General features: G+C 43.7%; 3 protein-coding genes across 3 annotated transcripts in view; 2 read left to right on the forward strand and 1 right to left on the reverse strand.

The window, feature by feature from the left end:
• Positions 1-4455: 4455 nt before the first annotated feature.
• slc25a18 (solute carrier family 25 member 18) lies at positions 4456-9235 on the forward strand (the record flags this gene model as incomplete). The annotated part of the gene is made up of 9 exons (XM_083666636.1): positions 4456-4475; positions 4734-4856; positions 6006-6061; positions 6521-6611; positions 6868-6983; positions 7123-7303; positions 7852-8024; positions 8921-8996; positions 9094-9235. 9 exons carry the CDS (start codon positions 4456-4458, stop codon positions 9233-9235), a joined length of 978 nt encoding a protein of 325 aa, XP_083522762.1.
• A 1614-nt stretch (positions 9236-10849) lies between these two features.
• Positions 10850-16037, reverse strand: atp6v1e1a (ATPase H+ transporting V1 subunit E1a). The gene is made up of 9 exons (XM_083667410.1): positions 15832-16037; positions 14998-15063; positions 14783-14892; positions 13940-14006; positions 13144-13233; positions 12950-13018; positions 12767-12861; positions 11652-11739; positions 10850-11522 (listed from the first exon to the last, which is right to left on the reverse strand). Exons 1-9 carry the CDS (start codon positions 15862-15864, stop codon positions 11460-11462), a joined length of 681 nt encoding a protein of 226 aa, XP_083523536.1. The 5' UTR covers positions 15865-16037; the 3' UTR covers positions 10850-11459.
• Positions 16038-17179: 1142 nt separating this feature from the next.
• bcl2l13 (BCL2 like 13) overlaps positions 17180-25466 on the forward strand; it is a 17092-nt gene continuing 8805 nt past the window's right edge. The window contains exons 1-6 of the mRNA XM_083665951.1: positions 17180-17242; positions 18271-18454; positions 21136-21234; positions 21342-21498; positions 22057-22129; positions 22512-22640. Of these exons, the coding sequence (XP_083522077.1) occupies positions 18331-18454; positions 21136-21234; positions 21342-21498; positions 22057-22129; positions 22512-22640 (582 nt within the window). The 5' untranslated portion in view covers positions 17180-17242; positions 18271-18330. The remainder of the gene's footprint in view (positions 17243-18270; positions 18455-21135; positions 21235-21341; positions 21499-22056; positions 22130-22511; positions 22641-25466) is intronic.

The raw sequence follows: 25466 nt of genomic DNA on the forward strand, positions 1-25466 counted from the left end.
GTAACTTTGTTCCTCACATCAGAAATACTTTCCTCAATGTATCTGTGTAAAACCTCCTCAATCTCTAACTTCCTTTACATAAACGACAAAAGTTGCTGTTGTTGGTGTTCCATCCAGGCAGTCAGTTGCCATTGCAACCCAGAGAGTGCTACAATCTGTTTCAACCAGAATTTCACAAGAGCTGAACAGATGGGGTGGCGCTACCAGCTCTGCGCGAGGAGGGGTGTTCAGTTACCTACTCGGGATATTAAAGTATACAAAAATCCAGAAAACTCTTAAGATACGAATCGAAATATGAGTTATTACATGATAACAATTAAATGGAAAAGTATTGCCAATTGGATTTGATTATCTGGTTTCAATGTTTTGTTTACAATCTTTAGCGGTCATCATTGCCACCTCGATTTGATAGACCAGTCCTCATTTAAAGGGAATGCTCGTGAATTCTGAATGGTCTCGAAAAAGCGCTCCTAAAATATTCTCATGAAAATCACGGTCGCTTCAGTTGCGCTTTTCTTGAAAAAAAAGTTGGAACGCGAAAGCGCCTTTACATTCAATTAAATATGTTCATACCGCTTGACCGTATTATTGCCTTTTATCTGCTTTGGTCTCCGGGGCAATTATATTACTTCACATAAAGTGATATATGATGATAATCTCCTTATTTAACTCGTGGAATTTAGCCTATTTTGCATCAAAATCCTACAGTAGTCTATCGTGGATTTAGTATACTGTATGCCTACATGCGATGGCAAGGTTTTGAATACTTGTTTTGTAAACGCCAGTCTCTTTTTAGTCTGTTTGCTAAAGCTGTGGCTCCCCCCATCGCAGGAGGTGAGAAGCGCATGTAGACAATCTGACTGGTAGCCTTGTAGCCTTGTAGCTTGGCTTTGATGAGGTTGTGACCACCATTGCCCTAGAGATAGACAACTGACCTGGCTCCTCGAAACTACATCATGTCTACAATTTATGCCCATGAAAAACTAAATATACTACTATATCATTGCCTTATTCATCATATGTGTACCCCTACCATGAATTAACTTGATCATGAAATGAAGAGAAATTGTTCAATTTCCAGTCATCTGATGTATGTTTATCAACATAGCTACACCTATTCGATAAGAAAGGGAAACTGCCCTTTGATTTAACCTATCTGAATTCTATTAGGATTGGGGTTGATTGAGCAGTCACCTCAGGGCTTGTCGCGGACAGCTATCACAGTGCTGTCAATGCAGTGATGGGCTTAGGTCCCCAGGGAGCCTCAGTCCCCTTCAGTACTGCCATGTTGCTAGGAAACAGAGAGATCCTGTGGGTGTCTGTCGTCCAGTGTAGCTGAGCTTAGGTGCTGCAAACTAAAGGCTCTCTCAAACCATTGATCAAAGTCACCATGGTGGACCTGTTATATGGAATATGGAGTTTGTCCAGACTCCAATCAAACCACCCAGTCAAAACTCACTGAATAGGATTGATATGTAAGTAATTTTTCTCATGAGGTTTATCCATTACAATTCGATGCAATCATTGTGTCCTGCTATTCAAGGTAATAAGTCCATGAATGCCAATCATTCAGTCCCCCGGGGAGTTTTTCACCCAAGATCTTTGACATGACAAGTGTTCTTTGTGGATTTCCAGTTTTTTTTTTTCCGTTGCAAGAGGTAGTATATCCGATTACTAGTTAGATCATTCAGCATATGTGACCAGTGTACAGCTTTAAATCTTTTCATGATTTTATTAAAGCCATGTTGGAATCCTTGCATCCACATAAAATACAGTATAATTACCATGTAAAGAGGGATGCTCATTAAATATTTGAGTGGGACTGTGACTGACCTAGAGGGAGGAGCCCTGGAAAACCTGAATTGCAATGAAAACCTACATTATCACAGTCTAAGTTGTAAAATCCTCTCCAGGGGGTGTAAGGGGTTTGTAACCTGACACCAGACTGTCTAGGGGCCACATTTACCCAGTGCAACAACTGGGTGTGTATGGGCTGTTCTCTCATTGGTCCTTTCTGCAAGGCTCGATAGCCGGCTCAGAGAAGTCCAATCCTCCACAAAAGACCATCCATGACACTTCTATTCAGGGTGACTAACACCTCATCATAGGTGGAGGAATCAGGAGCTACAGAGATAATGACATATGGATTAAAGTGAAGTCAGGCAGTAAAAAGGATTTTTTAAGCTCTCTCCTGTCATGCCATTGAACAATGAAGACTGTCTCTTATGTAGGAGGCTAATTTCACACACCTGTTACCTCATTTTCACAGTCTCCCTGAACCTCTCTAAAATACTTTATATATTTTTCTTTCTTATAACAAAAATAAAAAAACTACTTTATCAAAGATTTCTGTAACAAAAAAACACACAACTATTTTTATGTAAGAATTTGCCAATTGATGTGTCTAATTATTAATGGTAGAAGTTGTTTTTCCATTAACAGAAATCAATACTGGAATCAATACTCAGAAATCAGATACTTGGAGGGCAATATAGAGCTTGTGTTGGTGTTTTTTTGTGTATATTTTATATATATATTGTTTTGTATAGATGTTAATTGAGTTGTAATGATCAGTGTCTCTCTCAGTCATGAGTCTTATTGTATCCTGGGGGATTATGTAATATGGGTGTCTGAATGGCTTACTCATAGACAATGTGCTTTTGCAAAGTTGTTCAACTTGTGTTGATTTTAAAACAATACTACTCTACCATTATGATCTGATAAGAGAGAAGGGTCTCTGGGTTTGTAGTGCGATTGCCTGTGACTATAGGCAGAGTTTATGTCGTGTTGCGTTAGTGCAGAGCTGTGTTACTGTGGCTGTGTCACAGAGAGTCACCACGAGAGGGAGGGACTTAGGCAGGAGGACAATGCTGGTGTTTGTGCAACGGCCCCTGAGCGGCGGCTGGCTCTCTCAGATCGCTCTCGCTTGACTACCGTTGCTGCACACATTGTTGAAGTGAAAGGAAAGTGGACAGCTTGATCCTGCTTGTTGGATGCACTGACAGAGGTAAGTTCCCCACTGCTATCTTTCCTAATGATAAAACACACTTTTCCCCACTGTCTAGTGAGCTATGTTTGTGTGATTTGGATGATCTAGTGCATTTTTGGGAAGTTGGGATTGGGAGTTTGAGGTTGGCGTTGGGTAGACACTCTTGTCTGTGTTTTGGCAGTGGACTAGTGTGAAAGGAGCAGAGCTGAAAAAAAGTTTTACAGAGAGGCTCAGTGAAAGGCATGTGCAGAATGTGACCGGGCTCTAGCACTGCAAAAGACAGAACTGGAAGAGTAGAGGGATAGCAGAGAGAGACCGTTAGAAAGAGGGTGATCAGGTGATGGAGGAGAGCTGGAGATAAAGAAAGAGGAAGGTGTCAAAATTAAGGTGAGAGTTAGAGAAAGATGATTTTTATTCTTTCAGAGGAAAAGGGAGGAGAGGATAGAGGGAAGGTTTACAGTAGTAAAAATAGACAGAAGGGGAATGGAGGTGGAGAGATTAAGAGAGAGATTAATTAGGGAGCTAAGAGAAGGGAGGAAGGAAAGAGAAAAATAAACAAAGGTAGGAAGTAAAACATGACAAGAGGCTAATCTGAGAGTTCTAAACTCTTGTTTTTTAATAGCATGGGTGGTATTACCAATAATACAGCCTTTTCAGACAAGCAACAGACAATTGAAGTTCACTAAAAAGTTGTCAAACCAATTTTACAAGTTCACATCCAATCTTTTTTTCAGTCCTTTGTAAATGGTGGATTTCAAACACGGTAGAAGGAAACAGGTAAGCCCCTCATCTTTCAGTTCTACCCTCTAGATCAAATAGTCTTATCCCTTCTAGCAAGCAGATTAGAGAGACTTAAGATGTCCTCTTTCAGTGTGGTAGCACCCAGGATATTCCTCTTCAGAATTATGAATGACCAAGCCTTGATTTAGCATCATATTCAATTACAGACTATGAGTGTGGACATTCAATCCTCTACTATGCTCTGACTATTGCCATAGCAGGTTAGTGCAACTCCCCATTAGACAGAGTTTAGAATAAGATTTCAAGGACTTCAGTATGAAACTGAGGTATGGGATAAGGTAACATGTTGCCCTAGCCCATCTGACCTCATCTATGTCACCTGTGTTCTGATGTGACAGATAGAGGGACAGAGACCAGATACAGCCCTGTGGCACAGTGAAGCAGGAAGGCTGGCCAGAGGACAAAGATTGAGCTCAGGGAGTGAGTGCCACATTACAAACGAGAGGAGGCTCATTGGAGTCACATTGTGGAGAAGAAGACACTACATTGGTACTGCAGTATAGAGGAGGTGAGCTGCATTTGTGCAGTGCTGGAGACTGGTGGGCCAGCGAGGGTACGGTTCGGTTGGCGGTGGTGGTGGTGACACCTTGGACTGAGCCTCTGTGCCATCAGGAGGGAGAGGAGGACAGAGCAGAAGTGGGCCTGGAGACCCAGCCAGAACCAGGATGGCCGAGCAGAAAGTGAGGTAACCACAATGATCTGTTTACCTAAATCTATTCTAAAGGGAGCAGAATAACAATCTAATAGTATAGTAATAAAAGGGAACGTTAATGTTGGTCTATGTATCAATATTGTGCATTTACATATGTGTCTGTTTTTCTCGGTGTGTGTTTGCATGTCTGTATGCCTGTTTGTGTATCTGTTTGTGTGTGTTTGTGCATGGATTGGTGTCACCGTGGGTGGCTGTGTGCGTGCATGTGTTTGTGTTTTCTTTTTTCTGCAGCCTCCCTGCTAAGCTGATTAATGGGGGTGTGGCAGGGCTGGTGGGCGTAACTTGTGTGTTTCCTATCGATTTGGCCAAGACCCGCCTACAGAACCAGCAGGCTGCCCAAGTCTACAACGGGATGTGAGTAGGCTACAGTCTTGGCCCCCTTCTGACCAGGGTTAAGAGAGTGAATTTGATTTAAATTCAGCCAATTCAGGAAGTGATTTTAATTTCAATTAAAACATGATGATGTAAAAAGCTTCTCATTTTCAGTTTATTGTGAAATCACAGAAATTTCTTCCTGAATTGTTTGAGTTGAAATTCAACTGACCCCAATCTTTCTTCTGACTGACTGAAAATATCCATGAGAGACTTACGACAGGCATACTGTATGTGCTGCCTGATATGACCCCAGCACACTGAAATCGTTTTCAAGTCAGGAGACTAGGAACAATCAAAGAGACATCTGATGTCCATATATGGCCTTTAATGTTCCATTGTGTCTTTGCACATCTGGAATCAAAACATGAGTATGTATCATCTGGGTGTGGTGCTTTTGTGGTGAGTAAGTGCTACATGTGAGTAAGTGTGGCTTCAACAATGAGTCACTTAGGGAAAATAGCTTTGGCCTTTGCTTAATTGAGTGTTTTGGTTCTCTATTTAACACGCAATGCTAAATTAGCCATCTGCTACCGCTACAACTACACAGACAGCCGTCTATCTCTCTCTACACATCTGCACAGACAGTTCTATGACATCACAGGCCTGGCTAGGCATTGTGCTCTGCAGACAGAATGTTGGCCCAGTGAGATAGTGGTTGGCAGCAGAATGATCCTTTGGCATCTCATCTACTCGCGGTGTATTTACAGAACAACCCAGTAGCTAGTGATGACGTTTATAACAGTATAATAACAGTATAATGACAGAAAATGGAAAATTGCTAAATGTGTTTGTGTGGTAGTGTGGGGCCATGTTTCAATGCAATGTTGCACATATTCATTTAAACAAGCTGTCTAGGATGACATGAACTGGATTCTGCATACTAAGGCAAGCTTCAGATAGCGTTCAGGCTATTCAGTGTCAATAGCATGATAGCATTTGAAGTAAATTAGGAATTTAAAAAAATCTATGTGGCTACAAAGTAATTACATACTACACAGGTATGGTTCAGTGTGGGTAGTAGGTATAGTACACATTGTTAGACTTAAAACATTCTAAAAGTTTGCTGCTTGCACAATTTCAAGGATTTGCAAATAGGGACTCACAATGTACTCTTTTTTTTATGTGAAGGCTGGACTGCTTGGCGAAGACAGTTAGGACGGAGGGCTACTTTGGGATGTATAGAGGTAATCTATGACCTTGTAATAATGTTTTGCTTCTACTAAACAACCAAATATGTGACTTAGCTTAAAATACATTTGATGAAGTGTCTGTTGTAAACCTTTTCACTTGAGTGTTTTTATAGCATGCAGTAGTTAGAAACTAGCCTAGAGCTGTCATATGCCAGTGCAGGGGAAAGGTGTTCTGTGGTGTGTGACGTTAGCTGCAGTGCGTGTGTGTGTGTGTGTGTGTATGTGTGTGTGTGTGTGTATGTGTGTGTATGTGTGTGTGTGTGTGTGTGTGTGTGTGTACGTGTGTGTGTGTGTGTGTGTGTGTGTGTGTGTGTATGTGTGTGTGTGTGTGTGTGTGTATGTGTGTGTGTGTGTGTGTGTGTGTGTGTGTGTGTGTGTGTGTGTGTGTGTGTGTGTGTGTGTGTGTGTGTGTGTGTGTGTTGCTGTAATCCATCACTATTTTTTTCACTTCAGGCGCTGCGGTGAATCTCACTCTTGTCACTCCAGAGAAAGCCATCAAACTGGCAGCAAATGATATCTTCAGACAGAAGCTCTCCAAGGACGGGTAGCTCAGTTTATGTCCCCGAACAACACACACTGTAAACTCGACAAACTTCCGAGAGTGGTTATTTAAATTAAAGGTTAAATTAAATTCAAATGAAATGAAATGAACACTAGGTTTGACTATTTTATACTATCACCTCAGCCTTTTCAAATTAGTAAACATTGTAGACCTAACCTAACGCAACATAACCATCGTGGTGGTGCTATTTCCATATGTCTGTTTTCAAGTCTGATTTCGATGTCTTTGTGTCCTACAGAAAGTTGCCTCTCTGGGGGGAGATACTGGCAGGATGTGGGGCTGGGACCTGTCAAGTGGTGGTGACCACACCCATGGAGATGCTCAAGATCCAGCTGCAGGACGCAGGACGGTTGGGTGAGTCCTGTGAACTGACTAACCACAGCTCAGTGATATGCTGTGTGTTAGGCAGTGATAATGACCGTGTGTGTGTGTGTGTGTGTGTGTGTGTGTGTGTGTGTGTGTGTGTGTGTGTGTGTGTGTGTGTGTGTGACAGCTGCCCAGAGGTCGGTTCCAGCACCCGCTGCTTCTCCTGGTCCAGCTCCCTCGTTGGTGGCACCCCCACCAGCCCAGCCTGCCCCCCCACCTCGGACCTCTGCCACTAGAATCACCCTGGAGCTGCTGAAGACTCGCGGCTTGGCTGGGCTCTACCAGGGTGCAGGAGCCACACTGATGAGGTTAGGCACTGCCAACACTGCTACCTTCTCTGCCACAACCCCACAGACACAACAGCACATAGTCAGACGTTTAATTAATGATATTAGATGAACACACACACACACACAACAAACAACAAACAACAAACATGAACACATTATGCTTTGTTTTTCTTGTTCAAATCTGAGTGGTGTAATCCTGAACTGAACTGAGGCAACTGACTACTCTGTGAAGCTTGGTTTGTCTCTCATTACTGGTGATTAGTTTGTGGCAGAGACCTCTAGCCTATCCTTTGTTGTGGGCTGCCACATCTCTGTGCCATCGCTCGGTTGAACATTTCCCCTGTCTCTCTCTCTGTCTCTCTCTATCTGAATAAGTTAATTTTAGATTACATAATATGTATAATAGTGCTTATATGTTCTGCCAGCTTTGCTAATCAAAGCGAACATAAATCAATAGATTCCTGCAGCTATGTCTGCCTGTCTGCCTGGGTGCACCCTGCTGTGAAGCACATCACTCGCTCTCTCTCTTGCTCTCTCTCTCTCTCTCTCTCTCTCTCCACTCCCAGGGATGTCCCTTTCTCTATGATCTACTTCCCACTGTTCGCAAACCTGAACGCGCTGGGCCGGAGAGGGACAGGTTGCCAGGGCGACGTGCAGGAACGGTCTCCCTTCCTGCAGTCCTTCACGGCAGGCTGCACAGCTGGATCAGTGGCAGCTGTAGCTGTCACACCACTGGACGGTGAGGCAGGGCCAGGAGAGAGGGGTGGTCTGGAGGAGCCCTGTGTGTGTGTTACGTGCGTTGCGTGCGTGTGTGTTTTTGTTCACTATAAAAAATAACTACTCCCACACAGACCTCTGCTGCAAGATTGAATGTTAATGTTTCGGTCTGGGACCTTGATCAAGACAGTGTGTGTGTGTGTTTGTGTTGTTCACTCCCATAGAGGAGATAATGTTACGGTCAGAGCTAGAGAACCCAAGTGCAGGACACGTATATTAAAGGAACCGGGTTTTAATGAAGGAATAGGGGGAACGGAATGGCAGGGCAGAATGACAAGCAGGGCATGGTGGCAGGGCAGGCAGGCAGGGCAGGTAGGCAGGGCAGGCAGGCAGTGCAGGCAGGACAGGTAGGCAGGGCAGGCAGACAGTGCAGACAGGTGCAGGTGGAGTGGATGACGTGAACAGGATCGAGCTGGAACCTGGGGCCACGCCCACACACATACACACACCGAGAGACAGACAGGGGAGAGAGAGCTTGGCACAGGCTAGGTGGAAGTGGAGGGCGTGACAGATAAACCACTATTCACCATGTAGAACTGTAGTTGTATATGGCATTCAGTCCTACACATGAATGTCCATAATGACAGGATCTAATCATTGTGAAGATGTCATAAAGAGACAGTTTGTAAGGGCTTGTGTTGTCTGCAGGAGATGGGTTGCACTTTACTGTAGACCTTTCAATGGGAAGGCTTTCATGAATTCTTGGACTGTAATCATGATACTCTATGATTGCAAAGATGCAACGATATCAATTATCAGAAGTAATGCAGTGAAAGCAATGATGCTTACTGTATATAGTTTGAAAAGTAGGGCAGTTGTGTTGACATAGATGTTTCTCGTGTGTGTGTGTGTTTGCAGTCATAAAGACCCGCCTGCAGACCTTACAGAAGGGGGAGGGGGAGGACTCCTACCGCGGCATCGTTGACTGCACACGGTAAGACCGGCCCGATAACAACACCTACATGTTTGCACCTCCATTGTTGTGTATACATAATATTTTGTCTGACAGCAGAATTCTCACTGTTCTACAGACGTATCTTGAGTCGGGAGGGGCCTGCAGCATTCCTAAAGGGGGCAACATGTCGTGCCCTGGTCATCGCTCCTCTCTTCGGCATCGCACAGGGGGTGTACTTCCTGGGCGTTGGGGAGCAGGTGCTACAGCTGCTGGGATAGCAGCATGTGGCGGTGTCTCTTTACAGTCAAACATACTGCTTCATTCAGCAGCGAATGGAGGGAGAGAGGAGAGAGGGGCCCTTACTGTATGAGCAATGAGTACGAGGAGAGAGAGAGAGACGGAGAGGTAGAGAGGAGAGGGTGAGAGAAGGAGAGGGAGAGAGAAGGAGAGGGTGAGAGAAGGAGAGGGAGAGAGGAGAGGGTGAGAGAAGGAGAGGGAGAGAGAAGGAGAGGGAGAGAAAAGGAGGTCACAATCATAACCAAAGGAGTAAGAGAGTGAGATGGGGAAGCTCTAACTGCTAACATGTGAACCAGGGGAGGCTGGTGGTAGAAATCGGAGGACGATTTCGACCTCCACCAGCCTCCACTGATGTGAACCAACATTGCACACTAATTATGTTTCTCTAGATTTAAAAATAAAAAGAAGAAGAAGCTGTAAACAGGTTTCTCTAGGCAAGACAGGATCCTGTGTGTTTGTGTGACTAATCTGGAAGTGTGTGTCCCAGGTTGGTTGGTGGCTTGACTAGGGATCATATTTTTAACCAGAGAAGTAACTCTTCATATGGTTGTTATGCAGAGGCACCTTGAGTTTGTCAGCCTTGAGGAGATCATGTAATCTGTTCAATTGTTCAACAAAGCACTGTGTGACAATCCCCTTTTTAAATTAGTTTTTAAATGATCAAATCGTTTTTATACACTGTATAAATGTTGTATAATGTGGACTGGATTACCATGTTTGATGAGATGTCTACCATTAACTAGAATTTGGCCTAAATTCAAAGCAATTGGTCTACATTTCACAGAGAGCAACGTTTGTTTTCCTTGAATGAAAAAGGTCCTTATCTCCATATTGAATTTTCACCTCCTCACCAGTGAGTAGCTTTTCCATCCGTGAGTCCAGAGTTGTATCCTTGGATTCTGTGAGAAGCACTGCCAGTGACTGTAGGGTCAGTTGTTAATCTGCTCGCTAATGCTTTAATCCTAGTCTCTGTCCTGTAACAGGACTCCTCTCCTTCAGGTTAGACTGCTGAGCCAGGGCCACTCTCTGATGCCTTGCCTTCCTGTTCTAGCAGCAGAACTCTGGAAAGTTGGAGGCAAAACTTTTTCAGAGATCTATAGCTGTATAACTGTTAGCTTAACTTTTTTTAATGCTTCTTTGAATGACATGTGCGCACAATAAAAATAATGCAATAAAGCCTTATCTTTGCTGATGGAGTCTCTTATCCTAAACATCAAACCCTCACCTTGAAAAGTTTAGAATGATGATAAGACTACAAGACCCATAATAGTAGCAGGTTCTTGCCAACTCTCTAATACGGTTCAAGTCCACTGGGTGGCAGTCAAAGCATTTTTTACATTTTTAATGACAGACTATATTTTGATGGGGCTATAATGAATAACCACTGTATTCTTCATTGGAGAGAGAACATAATCGGAACTGAATGAATGATCTGTTTACAAGCTGTAAATAAAAAGACAAACATTCCGGTTTCTGTGTTTTTATTATCAAGTAAATCTTTCAAAATAACAATAGAAAACAGATCCACTGTCTGTCTCACACACACACAAACACCCACGCGTCCATGCACGCACACACCCACCCACCCACCCACACTTGGGGGAATACGCATGGGTTTTAGATGATCAGCGATAAATGTTTCAGACACAAACAAACCCTCCTTGATTCGTTTTTCTCGAAAAGGAAAATGGACAATTTAGGCCTAGGGTGACAATTACACAAGGATGTACAGATAAATAATGCACTTGTGAAGGCAAAAGGCATCTTAAAATGACTTAAGGACAACATTTTTCACAATTCAAAAATGAGTATTCATCAGCCAACACACACTCTAATGTCACAGTGTCTTATTAAGCAGTTTCTAACAGACTGTGAAGAACAAAGGGATAAGTGTTTGTAACAGGGAAAAATAATGGCACTTAATAGTGCTTCGGCATGTAAACAGCTGTGGTGTTTCTTTCTATCCATTCCATCGTTAATCGTATAGGAAAATAGACAGGCTGTATCAGAACATCACAGAAACAGTATTGTCATAAACCCAGCTGAACAGAAGTACAGTCAACATCAATTTTCAATTAACTTTCTTGTCTAATACAAAAGAAAGAGTCTTATTCACAGTGAAACATCCAATGATCCCTCCACCTTTCCGTATTCCTCTTGGAGTCCACCTCTGTGCATGTGTCTCCGTCAGGCAGCATGGTATATTCAGTCCAAAAACCTGCGATTCGGGTTGGCACCAAACAAGGACTGTCTGATCTCAGGCATCATCTGTAAGGGGAGAAGATCTGAATGAAGCAGAATGATACAGACTTGCACACTGTCACACTGTGCATTATGATACAATACAAACAATCAATACAAACATTGTATGTAATTGTAGTTCCTGTTATGCCGTACCTGCTGAGCCATGAGGTCTAGCCTGCTCTCCAGAGTGTTGGCCACCTTTATCTTTCCATTGGCGTTGTAGACTTCAATACCTCCAGAGCTGTGGAGAACAGACAGACACACGGACAGACACATTAGATAGTAGATTAGGCACTTTTGCCATGGCTTAGGGGTGGACCGATCATTACGCACTCACGTGTAGTACAATCCATACTGCAGGCCTGTAGTTGGTGTGTGTTTTGAGGGCGTTTTGCCTTAAGTCTTGTCTTCAGCAAATGAAACGCATGTTCAATTGGACTTCAATCTGGAGATTGACTTGGCCAGTCAACAACTTTACACTTTTTGGCCCTAAAAAAAGTCACTGTCCTGCTGTATGATGAAGCACTGTCCAATAGGCTTGGATGCATTTGCTTGTTTTAATTATGGGGAGAATTCTTCAGTCATCACACTGTAGAAGTCTTCCTTGGCTTGCCAGGCCATTTACGATTTCTGAACTCACCGGTGCTTTCTTTCCTTCTAATGATGTTCCAAACTATTGATTTTGGTAGGTTCAAGGTTTTGGCTCGGTTTCTGATAGATTTTTTCTGACATTGGCTTCCCTGACTCATAAACATCTCTTTGGTCCTCATGTTGACAGACATCAATAGCAGACACCAAAGGCAAACATAAAGCCTAGAATCAATACTAGACATTGAGAGCTCTCTTATGACTGCACAAATAATGTCACAGCACAAACCTGACATACTAGAAACACCTGTCAAGCCAGTTGTCCCATCACTTTTGGGTACCCTGAAATAGGGGGACTATGCATGAAAAGTGTTGTAATTTCAGAATGGTGAAACCAATACGTACACAAGTACCATCAAATAAAAGCTGAGAATCTCTAATTTAACCTCATAGTAATTATTGATTTCAAATCCACTTTTGGAGTATAGAACCAAAAGAAGAAAAAATGCTTCACTGTCCCATTACTTACACAGGGCACTGGAAATAGCTGTTTATGTATTGCTGTCAGTTTCCTTATTAATTTACATTGTTTTATAATGATGTGCTCGAGATTATTATCAATAATAATAATAATAATAATAATAATAATATGAAACAGATGAGGAAAATTCATCTCTTACATGTTAGGTGAGAGGAAACGGTCCTGGTCAATGCTGACAACAATGTTGCTCTTCACAGCAGCTTTGTAGACAGGGATATTTTTCTCAACTGCAGCCTGAATGGCAAAAACAGAAGTCTTTAAAATAAGTGTTTGGCTGTCAAAAGAGCAATGCATTGAAGGCAACCCTAACAGCACAACTGACCTGCACTATAGCCACGTCTTGTTGCCGGCAGCGAATAATTACTTTGGGCTCCAGCAGCTGGTAGAATCCCTGAGAATGCAGCAAGAGCATGGCCATGGATCACACTGCATCATATTGAAGGAGGAGAGGGTAACTACCATCATAAACTAAAACAGGGGTTCATAAGTTTGATTGCTACTGAAAGAAGAGCTTACCTGCAGTATTAGCCCCTCCAACAACACAGAGTATCTGGCTGGGTCCGTGGCGATGTCTGCTAGCCTCTGACGTGCCTCACTGAGAAGATCCTGACACAAACAGTGTGACACAGAGAGAGAGAGAGAGAGAGAGAGAGAGAGAGAGAGAGAGAGAGAGAGAGTTAGAGAGCACAAGAAGAGATCTCTGATGAGTTTGAGACTCAATTAGGGGTGGGTCTTTTTTTTTTTTTTGTTATCGCATCCAACTGTAAATTCGGGCCATACTGAGTGATCTGAGGGTAAGAAATGGCGGAGCCGTGATTAGCTGGCTATTGAAAAGGGCTAAACCTTTTTTTCTCACCTCTCTGCTGTTAAGCCTCTCCTCTCCTCTGCTCTCAGCCCCTGCATGCACTTACAGATCACACATCTATGCTGCTCCTGCCTCCCGATAGAGTCAGCAGTTACTCTAAAGTTGGTTGTGCTGCTGACTCACTATAGTGTCTGTTCTGGTTCGGTTTAGCAGCTTCAGTAGCTTCTACTAGGCTACAAGTAAAGTAAATTAGTTCTCTGGAACGTTTTTTGATAGACAAGATGGAGATGAGAGCCAAACCATCAGCTGAATATGGGAGTCTATCTGTTCTATCCGTGTTAAAGTGTTAAAGTTGCAGTTTTTTTTTTTTAATACAAGACAAAAAAAAAATAATAATAATAATATCATGTACCCGAACAGTCAAAACATTTTAAATGCCCATCCCTACACTCAATAAAGGCTGAACATTTAATATAGCCAGGTCACGTGCGAGTAAAGGGCGCTTACCAAGATCATGTCGTCACGAGCCTTCAGCAACTTCAGTCTGGCCTGGTTCAGCAGGTTGGACATCTGACTGTGAGGAGGATGAGGATGAGGGGGAGGAGGAGTAGGAGACGTTAAAACAGTCCAAAGGCGTATAGTAGTAGTAGTAGTAGGCTACAATATTTTCTAATTCAGTTTTTTGGTGACAAATGTGTAGGCTATTTCAAATATATGTTTATAATGAAGACAAAGACAGAACCACAAATGTCATTGATTTAAATAACAAAAAATAAGCGTTTCAAAGGCAGATGTATGTTTCTTGAGTTTTATCAAATACCCTTTTTAATGTTCTATATATGTTGATAAAAGAAGACATTATTACCTTGATGAGAGTGTCTATTGTATTTTTCTACCTGTGTGTACCATATTTTTGCTACATCATCATGTACAGAATGACAAATTCATAAATTATGCATTTCTGTGGGGGACCCATGCAGTCACTGTTACAATGTGTGATACAGATGTTAATCCACATCCATATCACACATTGTGGTCCTCTGTGGCTCAGTTGGTAGATGGTGCTAACAACTCTTAGGTTGTGGGTTTGTTCCCCACTGGGACCATAAATACTGAAAAACGCATGCACTCACTATAATGTAAGTTGCTTTGAATAAAAGCGTCAAGTAAATGGCATATATTATAGCTAATTAGAAGTAGTCCTTGTGCATAGAGTTGTATGGTTTGTTAAACTTTGCTATCAAGGGTTTTCGTTTGGCATATGTTTGAAAATGAAAAATCATGTCCCAGCATCATTCTGTTACTGAGGAATTGCCCTTCGAGTACTGGACCTGAGGGAAAATGACTCACATTTTCTTCTGCTGATCGATCTGCTTTTCTTTTTTCTCGTAATACTCCATGATCTTGAGCCTTTGGGTCTGCACTAGACGGCCCTTCTCAATGTTGAACTCCTCCTCTGCCTGTAAAGGTAAATAGAGAGACACACATACTTTACAGACAACTGTTCAAAACTCTTATCTTGATCAAACTGGCACACAAGATGGGAGGTGATATAGGCCCGTTACCTTAGCATCAACTTCCTCTGCTTTCTCACTGGCCTCCTGCTCAATGAAGGCCATCATATGCTTGATCTGTCGAGGAAAAATAAAAGGGTGGGAATGTCAGCTTTTATCACAATCCATACCATAATTAAGAAAGTAGCTGTTACAATTCTCATTTCTTATCACTGAGATGTGGAATGTGGCATCATGAAGTGTGTGTGTGTGTGTGTGTGTGTGTGTGTGTGTGTTCTCAAAAAAGAGAGCACAGAGGGGAGGTTAGATAAGACACGTTTCCTCATGGACAAGTAAGATGATTCAGTGAATCTTCCTGAATGACTACAACCCTAACCCTAACATAAACAATCAACTATCCATTTCACCCTCTCTGCCTATAACTGCAGTGGCAGTGGATTGACATGGGTGGGGGTAGTGAGGGCATTACATAAAGGCCCCCTTAGGGCATGACAGAGATGTAGGCTACCCCATTGATTTATTCCTAAAGTGCTTTTTAAGCAGAAATCACCGAGGCATATCCAGTCTGGACAGTGTACTGGCAACCCAGGCTTTCCAGGGATAATCATACAACTGCGAAGTGGCTTGTTGGGCATATTGCTCCAAAATGTGCGTTTGTGCCCCAGCATAATGAGGAAGTACCAGCTCCATGGAAAGTTATTTGAGCTGAATTATTTGGCATAAGTGGTGAATAACTGAAAACTTAAACTATCAAAGCAGGCTAAAGTTTGTGATAAACTTGTGCATATTACATTTCCTGGCCAGCATATAGATAACAAGTACTTGTACAGTTATGCTAGAGTTTAGGTTGGGCTAGCTAGCTCAAATTAAAAAGCTTTTACATACCTGTTTCTGTACGTCGGCATCGCTGAGCGCCATGGCTGAGTCTTTGGAACTAACTAGCTAGAAGAAAGTTAATAATAAGTTTAGTGTCTTTAATCGGAATGTCTTGGCTGGATCGCGTCGTTACCGTGCTGTAGCAAGTTCTCCCAGTGCTAAAGGACTGATGATGACAGCTTTAGCTAAGAGCAAAACTGTCTGTTTGCTGGACGGTCAGCTGACTTGCTTGTTCACGGGGGCTAGCAACAGAAAAGCGCTGCGCAAATCGCTGATCATGGTGATGATGAAATGATGATCATCTGTTATGCCATGTTTTATGAGCAATTCAATGTTTATTGGTGAATGTATTGTACTGTCGTCGTCGTCGTCCCCCCCCCCAGCAATATTACTACACATGCTGCATTCAAGTGCTCCTCTGAGCTAGGAAATATTGCAGACTCGTCAACTCGTGTAATTCTGAGAATTTCGTTTCCCACGCTGAGCTATGTCAGAATTAGCCAATACGGAGCCCTACGCAAAATCTTATCAAAATCTTGTTGGGAAATTCTGAGCTTCCGAGGAGCACTTGAACGCAGCATCAATCGCCCACGGACCCCCGTGAACTAACCGTCTCTTGCCCGCTAGTATGTCATAGGTGTTTTTGTATCCGATGTGCCTTGTAGTTATTTTATCCATTATTTGTAAATTCAGCACTTTAAGCACATATATAATAACAGTGCTTAATAATTTCCTAGAAAATCGCAGTCCACTATGTGAATCCAACTCTAGATTCCATCCTCAATAGAATAGATAGAATTACATTTATGTCCGCATGATGGCGGCACATGCACAGTGTTTATCTGTAAAGACAAGTCCTTACCTGTCACGAGTAAAAGAAGTAAAGATAATCATTTGTCAAACTGTTTTAGTGACGTAGTTGTAAAACATGTATAGAGAAATATGATTCTCTGCCGAGATATCCTATACAACATGGATGCCAATTTATACAGCCTAGTGTCACCCAACTTTTTTTTTCTCTGTATGAGAGGACAAATCATATAATTACTAATGAAAAAAGAATAACAGATTTCTTAATTTACATTTTAATGCAGCATACTCAAAATCATGCACACGTGCATTCACACATACTGGTAATACTTATATTATTTATGCACTTAAAATAATAAATAAATAAGCCCTTTGACCTATCTCTACACTATGTTGTCCACATAATGGCTGTTCTGTCTACAAATTAGAGAAGTGAGAGCCACGCTCAACAGCTTTTTGGATAAAGATAAAAACGCACACCCCAGTGATACCGTTAGTTAAAATAACCGCTTCGCTCCTCTGCTGGTAGTGCAGGGAGTGTGTCTCTCACGTTTTCCTCGACACGCTTTTGTCAGGACTGAAATTGCCTCGGGACCAGCTCGGGACGCGGGTAAGAAGTGCTCTAGAGACTATGGCATTTCTACTTATAGGACAATAGCTTGGGATACGACAACTATAACTAGTTGCTTTAATTGCAATGTTCAATAGTACGAGTTAGCTGGTTAGAGAAGTTAGCTAGGAGCCACACCGGGGACGTGCAAGGAGGTGTGGTAGCTAGCAAGCCAGCTAGCTAAAAGTATTGGGACATCGCGTGCGAGCTGGCGAGATGCCGCGAGCACAATGTGGATAAGCTGTAGGCTCCAGCGGTATACTTGCGTTTCATATTCATAACTGTGCCATTTAACATTGAACTCAGCACTCTCTCACTCTCTGTAAGCCAAGGTGAATGTTGCACGGATATTACCCGATGTGTCGCTTGCATTACGAAAGCCAGCAGCAGCTGAGCTGAGTATCTACTGTATCACGTAGGTCAAATACAGTAGCGAATTAATGTATTTGCAAGTACACAGCCTCTCAATGTAAAACGCGTATTACATAAAACATCTTTGTAACTTGGGAGGTCAGTGAATTGTGTTGTGTAATGTGATGGTGAGCATGGCGGACTTCCACGTTCTGAAAGGCACTCTATGTACTTTGTTATCCATTTCATTGTCTTCTGAAATGTTTCTGTCACGAATGGCTCGAGCACAGCGTTATGAATGGTCTGATGATAATGAGATAATGTGAGACTCTTCCTGTGCATAAAAGGATTGTGAGTAACCACTGATGCCCCAGGGTCTGTGCTGCACGTGTTAATACTCATACAATACTAGATGCAACCCTGATAACCATGTGTCTCTGATTTAAGTTAATTTTATGCCAGGACCAGTGTGCAAACTGTAATTGTGTCACACTTAGATATTAGCCATAGATTTCACATAAACTGTAATTGTGTTATACTATGATATTTGGCTTGGATTTCACACAGACATTGTCTCACAGTATAGTCACAGGCTGGTGCACAACATGCTCTAAATAGGTACTTTTTTTTGGTCCTTGTACACTCATTGTGCTTTCTCTCTGTTTTCTTACTTTCAGGAGTTTCAAGAATTTTCCAGATTTGATTGTGCATGTGCCTGAGTCTGACGTATCTGTTCAATGGCTGCCTCGGGCTCCACCTCCACCACTGTGCCTGAGGGTTTCCACTATGAGACCCAATACATCGTCCTCAACTACCTGGGTCTACTGCCACCCACCCAGCCACACGCCTCTGGTACTGGAGGTAAGACAAGACAGTCTGCTCTGCACACCCCCTTTATCAATGACACTGACCCCCAAAATGAGGACAGAGGGAGTGGGGATAGAGAGAGTGTAGGCAAATTGCCATCTGTCGGCCTATCCTCGCTTTCACTGACTCATTAGAAATATACAGTGATTGCTGTCTTTGTCTCTGGCATGAAAAACCTGCCCAGTGGCTTTGGAACAGAGACTGTTTTGTGGGCTGGGTTGAGCTCGTGTTTGTATCTGTTCTTGTCTTTATTCTAGCAGCTGCCCAAGAATCCTACCATGCCTGTACAGCATGTATGGGCAGCCATGGGAGGCATGACCTCCAAGCATGCCTTGTTGTCCCCTACTTATGCTAAGGTTGAACAACAGCATGTGTCATGTATGTAAACATTGCTGACACTTCTGACAGTGGCATGGAGGAGTTTCCTAGAGGGCAGCTTGTGTTGTATCAGTGTTGCTTTGGGTCAGCTGGGATCAGTCCCCCAGCTCAGTCACCCCCAGCTTTGTGGACCCAGGAGGATCAACCTGGGTTTTTTCTAAGGCCTTCCTGGTGTTCCATGTGATGCCTGCGTTGAATATGAATGAAGGTGACTCTTAGATCTAAAAGGCCATTTGTCCCTCAGACAGGGACAGGAGGATTCCTCCATATTTCCTGTCCCCCCTGTTTTGTCATTCTGTGGGCCGGTGAAGGGGGGAGAGATGAGTGCCTGATCCCTGCTTTCCGCTTGGCCCGCTCCGCGTTCTGACAGCCTGTCGTGTGCAATCACCATTGGATTACTCACACACTATTGGGCCAGAGCAAAGAGAGGCACAGCACAGGCTGGCTGGACGGACGGACGGACGGAGTGCTGAACCAGCACCTAGCCTAGGAAAACCAACACTGAACCTCACTCATTGACTTAATGTGTGAGAGGCAGGGAGAGGGACTGACTGCGAATGAGAGGTTTAATGTATGGAAACTCCATGTTGAAGCGTCACCTGGCTACAATACAGTTCCTCTCTCTCTCTCTCCGAGCAATAAATACACCATATAAATTACTTGTATTTCTATGGAGTACACTCTGGAATCAACTTTTCAGCAGTACTGGACTCTGGTCAGCAGACTGACAATGTTTTCATTGAAGGTTGTTTTGTTTCTTTATTGGTTGCATGTGTCCTGCCTGGCTGATTTCCTTGTTTCAGCTGTGCTGCTTTCAAACAAAGGAGAGCAGGTTGGGCACAGTCAAACAGCTGGCACGCTGACAGCATAGCGTAAGTGACCAATGCAGTTTGACGGAGGGAGTGTGAACTGAGGCAGAGTCATCATCACTGATCCAATGAAATCTCTCTACATCATAGTTTCCCACAATCCTCTCTGGCTGAATGGGGGCATTCATGTGGTTTCATAACCAGTCATGGAGGGTTTGAGGTGTGTGTGTGTGTGTGCGCGCGTGCGTGCGCAAGTGTGCTGCTGTGGCCCATTGTGTGGGTCTCTATGCCCCCAGCAGCTTGAATGTTGTCAATAATTCACTAGTGTGTGTGCATGAGTGTGTGATGTGCATCTGTGTCTGGATGCACGCGATGGTAGAGCCCTCCGGTCCCGCTGAGGAGAGCAGGGCAAGGAGGAGAAGGGGGGAGGGCTGCTTGAGAGTGGGAGCTGCACATTGTGTAAACAGCTCAGTGCTGTATATCCCTTATGGCAAGTTTGCATGTTGTGAGTCCATCCACGACTGCTCTGTTTGGTAAACTGTGCATATTGAATGTTATACCATAGGTTCACAACCCTGGTTATGGAGCTGCTTTGTGTGTGAGAGTTGAATTGCAATGGGTGCAAGGCTATAGGTCTACTTTCTATAGACTGACATTCCCAAGGTCTTTTCCATACAGTTGCTTGTTCTTTCATGTAACATTTTAACCAAAATCTCTGTCAACCATGACATACATACAGTATGTACAATTGTGACCTGCAGTTCTTGCATCATATCCTAAAGCACAGATGGCCGTATTCTGACTTTGACCCAAACTGATAATGGGGAAGTAGACAATGAATGGTAGCATCGTCAAATATAACCACACTTTTTTTCAGATTAATTGTGAAGGTCATAAATTCTTTGAGAGAGATTCTTTCTTAATTCTTTGAGGTGCCAGCACTGAATGGTATTAACAAAGACATTGCTCACTGAAGTCTGTAGTTATGGAAATTCCTTTTGTTGATATCCTTTTGTTTTCATAGTTGTCTTCTTAGCTGGATTTGTTATTAGATTTCAATCTAGCCTGTCATTCACCAGCAAATGTCTTTGGACATGAGGCTACTTCAGGGGGAAATACCTTAACAAGCAGTACTGTTTTGGCCAAGAAATTTAAAGTGCCAACTAAGAGGTTTTGCTCTCACTTATCGATCAATTAAGAGTGAGATATTGAATATCCAATGGTCTTCCCAGATTGTGATATATATCGGCCCTGTGTGGGTTTATGCACTTAAATCATGATGGCTTTGTGAATGTATATCTATTGACCTTTTGATTTAAATTGTCCAATTCTCACTCATCATTTGTCTATCAACTTTAACCAGTGTCATAGGTAAGGGGTGTGTGATTATATTGTTGTTTTTTTTAGTTTTTTTTCAACCTCACCAAGTCAATTTCCTCTATGTGCAAATATACTTGGCCAAATAAAAGAATTGTGATTGTGACACAGGAGATGACCAGACGAGAGAAAACGAGAGGGAGAGGAACAGAGTGATGAAGGGACAGATAGAGGAAGAACTGAGACGACTGGAAGATGATATCTCATTCTGTAAGAGGGAACACACACACACACACACACACACGACTAACACATTCTATTTCATTCAATCCCTTCCATGACACTCTTATCTGACCTGTTTGTCTGTGTGTTTGTAGCTTTCTCCAGCACAGGCTTTGACTGTAATACGTCTCCAGTGTTCAGTCCTGCAAACCCAGAGAGCTCCATTGAGGACTGCCTAGCTGCTCTGGGAGACCGGGTAGCCCGAGACCTGGACACACACCTGGACTCCGCTGTACACACACTCCTCAGTGGGTGAGTATCTGCACCAGTGTATACCCCACCTGCCCAGGTCTAGCTCTGTTGCACCCCCCCCCCCTAAAAAAGGGTTTCAATGGAAAATGTCTCTGACACTGACAGTCCAACTTTGTTTGGTCAGTGGCCTTATGTGACCTGCTTCTGAAAATGATCTTGGAGAAATACCACACAGCACACCCAACATTGGAACCCTTTCACTCTCAGTCATAAAATACATGTCTAACTGGCCATAGCCATAGTCAGAAGTGTGTTTTTGTGTCTCGTCTTCACTGTAAATTACTCTCAAGGCCTTAGGAAACACTTTCCGTCGAGCAGTTCTTAATGTCACATTGGTTGTTGTGAAATATTGTATTGCATTACTTCTACAAGGGCTATTTTTAGTTTTGAGCTTTATCCACCCCCCCCACCCCCCCCCCCATTGGTTAGGTTATATGTTTAGTGATTGACTCGAAAGAAAATGACACCACACACATTTTTGCCCTCTCTCAAGTTGCAGTAATTCAAGGTCATTGCTGATAGATCACTGAGGTGTGTGTGTGTGTGTGTGTGTTGCAGGCCCTTGGACTACGAGCGGTTCAGAGACGCAGCACATGAGGTCTCCTCCCACACACAAGGTGGCTGGAACAAGGTGAGCGACCTCTCCGTTCTCTAGCTGCTTCCACGGCCAACCCCTCTCAATCTCTGTACTCATTATTACTGACTGACAACCTGTAAGGCCCTGTCCAAAACTACCCCATAGCCCATTGTCCTAGTCTATCCATATGGAGTGTATAAATCTAGGTCTGAAAGAATCAGGTAGATGTAAGCAATATGGCAGAGGCTCCCCTTATCCTGAGCTAGGTGGAGCCATCATCATTTTTCTTACGCCTATTCAATTCCTTCAGATCTACAAAGACCTACTGTACATGGAAGGGGGCTACCTTAGAGGGCTAGAGGCTGTCTGAGCTGGCAATGACTCTCATTCTCTTCCCTCTCTTCTCTCCCCCTCGTCCTCCTCCTCGTCTCTCCAGGTGTTGGTTCCCCTGGTGCTGCTGCAGGCCTTGCAGGGAGAGGGGATGTCCCTGGTCACACTGCTGCCTCTGGGAGTACGCTTCCTGGAGGATAACGAGGCAGACTACATCATCCAGCAGGGGGGATGGGTGAGTGGGCACCAGGCTGGGATAGAAGGGTGGATGGGGGGGGATGGGAGAGGGGTACTGGGTTGGGGTGGATGGAGGGGGATGGGTGAGAGGCACTGGGCTGGGATGGATGGGGGGATGGTGAGGTGCACTGGGCTGGGTTAGAGGGGTGGATGGGGGGATGGGTGAGGTGCACTGGGCTGGGTTAGAGGGGGGGATGGGTGAGGTGCACTGGGCTGGGATAGAGGGGTGGATAGAATGGGGCATGGGAAGAGCTCTGAAAGGAAGAAAGAAATCTGGATCCTATTGTGTTTGGTAGTTTATTTGCCATGGCCTAGAACAGTGGTTCCCAAACTTTTAACAGATATTTACCCCTGTCGGTTATTTTGTAGCCTAAGTGATATTCTATGAACATTATCCCTTACATTGTGATAATATTATTCTGTTGGACAGGGTGCGTGCATTTATTTTTGGTACTGAGACTGCAGTCAGCTATTCAACAGGACTGTTTGGGAAGGTAAATCACTGATTTATTTTGCGTACCTCCTAGATCGATCCACGTATCCCCGGGGTATGTGTACCCCACTTTGACAATAGTGGGCCTAGAATAAACCATGTATGCATGTCTCTCTGACCCGGTTTTTCACTACGTTTTGTTCAAGCAGATCAAGAAAAAACGACAGTATAACCAGAGGAGGGCGCCAGAGATCCACCCTTATGGTTAGCTTGGCTTGGCTCTTTGTTGGTATAGAATAACCAAATTCAAATGAACAGAACTTTTTTATTTGTTGTTGTTGTTGTAAAGATTGCTGTGTTTCTCACCATTTATAGTTTGTTATCAATGTCAAAGGAAAATGGACTTGCCTGTGTGAACTCTCCCTGCAATGAGAACCTGACACCAGATTCTTCTGTAAGGTGCTGAACAGGAAAGGCATTTAATCCACTTGGTCTCATTTAAAAACCAGGCTGTCCTGATTCAACCTAGTTTATGTGACCGGAGAAATCAGCTCAAGTGGTGCTCAGTTACTCCTCTTCCAAGTTTGGTAACTTGAGGTAGTTTGGTCGTTTTGAGATGTCTAAAGATGGACATTGTTCTGGTTATGAAGTAGAACTGCCATGGATCCATGTGTGTATTTACAGTCGGTGTTGATGAATAGTGCCTCCCTGCATGTAAGTTAGGACTGATATGCCTTTTGCTGAAAGTCTTGAGGTGATACAGTCCTGCACAGTCTCTTTCAAATGAGAGGTTGTTTGTATAATGATCACTTATGGCCATGTAACTTAAACAAATTTGTTAAGACAACACACCTGGATATCTGCTCTGCGTATGCTCTTTCAAGTCTCCACCAACCAGGACATCTGCATAGTCAACACAGTATAACCGTTCCTCTGCTATAGACTCACAGCCATAAGCTTATCAGAACATTTATCTTGCTTCTCCAGCCGCTGTCTGTATATCTGTACGTCTTTAGCCAGCTAGCGTTGTCATGAGTAGAACAGTGCGCCACAGATGGTCTCCTACCCTTGTGAATGAGGTCATACTGGTGAGGTCACGTGACCTGATGATAACTGGTAGTAGGGTTGCCATTGTCTCATTATGCGGTCTCCCTTTGCACACAAGTCCCTTGGCTACACTAACAAGGACACATACAGTCTCTGTATTACAGTATGTCTATGCTGGACAGGAGGCTGGGGCAGGGACAGCAGTGGGAGGGATGAAGAGAGTGGGGGGTAGAGGGAAAGTGAGTTTGAGCATGTGAGGGAGAGTGTGCGAGGGAGGGAGGGAGGGAGGGAGGGCCAGTGGGGGGTGGGCTATGACAAGCTAGTGAGGACTCCTGTGCAGCACAGTCAAAGCTCCATTTCTGTGACAGCTGCCTGTGAGTACACATCTCTACAGCTGTGTCCTCCGTTCTCTCCATTCCTCTCTCTGTCGCTCTCCCTCTGGACTTTTGCTCTCTGTGTGTAGTCGCTGGGTGAGAGGAGCCTGAGCCAGGTAGGAGATTATTTCTTTGTTGTGGTTTTCGGTTGTGTTTGTGTGGATAGGAAGGGACCGAGTGAGAACAATGGAGGAATGTGTGGTGTTGGGGCGTTGGAGATGTGTGTGGTGTGCACAGTAAGAGACAAGTGCTGTGGGGAATGATGGACTCTGGACCACAGCGAAGGACACGCGTCTCACTCCTTCGGATCTGGTTTCAGCTCGTTTGACCGTTAAGTGAAGTGTTCGGATACGTGAGTTCACTTTTTGAGCATTGTGCGCACAACAAGAACCATGAGACGCATCGACATTCCATCTTTTCCCCATTTACCGTGGACCTTTTACAAGCCAGTCAGAATCAACTCTAAATTCACGAGTTGCCTGTTTATCTCCTATTAGGTGTTCTTTCATGGCTGTTAGTGTAAATCTGATCAGAGGCAGATTGAATTAGACAGTTCATTGTGCCCTTCTTCCTGGTGACAGTGCTGTGGGTCCCTGCTGTGTTTGGTGGCTCTTACGTCGCCTTTGTTAATTACATCAGAAACAAAAAGGGCTATGACCCCAATGTCGTGTTCACTTCATTTGGCAACAACAAGACCAGCGTCTCATAAATTCAACATAGCCCCGGGGGGTGGAGGGCAGGGGAGGGGGGGAGGGGATGATGAGCAAGCAAGGGAAATACACTGAGGAGACATTTTGAAAAGGACTGTTACAGACACAAAATAGATAAAGATATGTATGACTTTGTGCAACTCACTCTGCTTACTTTGGGCAGTATTGGGCTGATAATGCTCTATATGTGTATGTCAGGGAACTGTATTAAACTTGTCTGGTGTAAAATCACTATCTGAACCCCCTACTCACTTCTCCCT

This window comes from Argentina silus (assembly GCF_951799395.1).
Source record: "Argentina silus genome assembly, chromosome: 3".
NCBI lineage: Eukaryota > Metazoa > Chordata > Actinopteri > Argentiniformes > Argentinidae > Argentina > Argentina silus.

What these genes read in the sequence shown, in the direction of transcription:
- atp6v1e1a (XM_083667410.1), bottom strand. Translation starts at nt 15,864, where the DNA reads ATGGCGCTCAGCGATGCCGACGTACAGAAACAG. An exon ending in ATGCCGACGTACAGAAACAG is followed by an intron (nt 15,064 to 15,831) that starts GTATGTAAAAGC and finishes TTTCCTCGACAG; the next exon opens with ATCAAGCATATGATGGCCTT. An exon ending in CGTTTCCTCTCACCTAACAT is followed by an intron (nt 11,740 to 12,766) that starts GTAAGAGATGAA and finishes TGTTCTCCACAG; the next exon opens with CTCTGGAGGTATTGAAGTCT.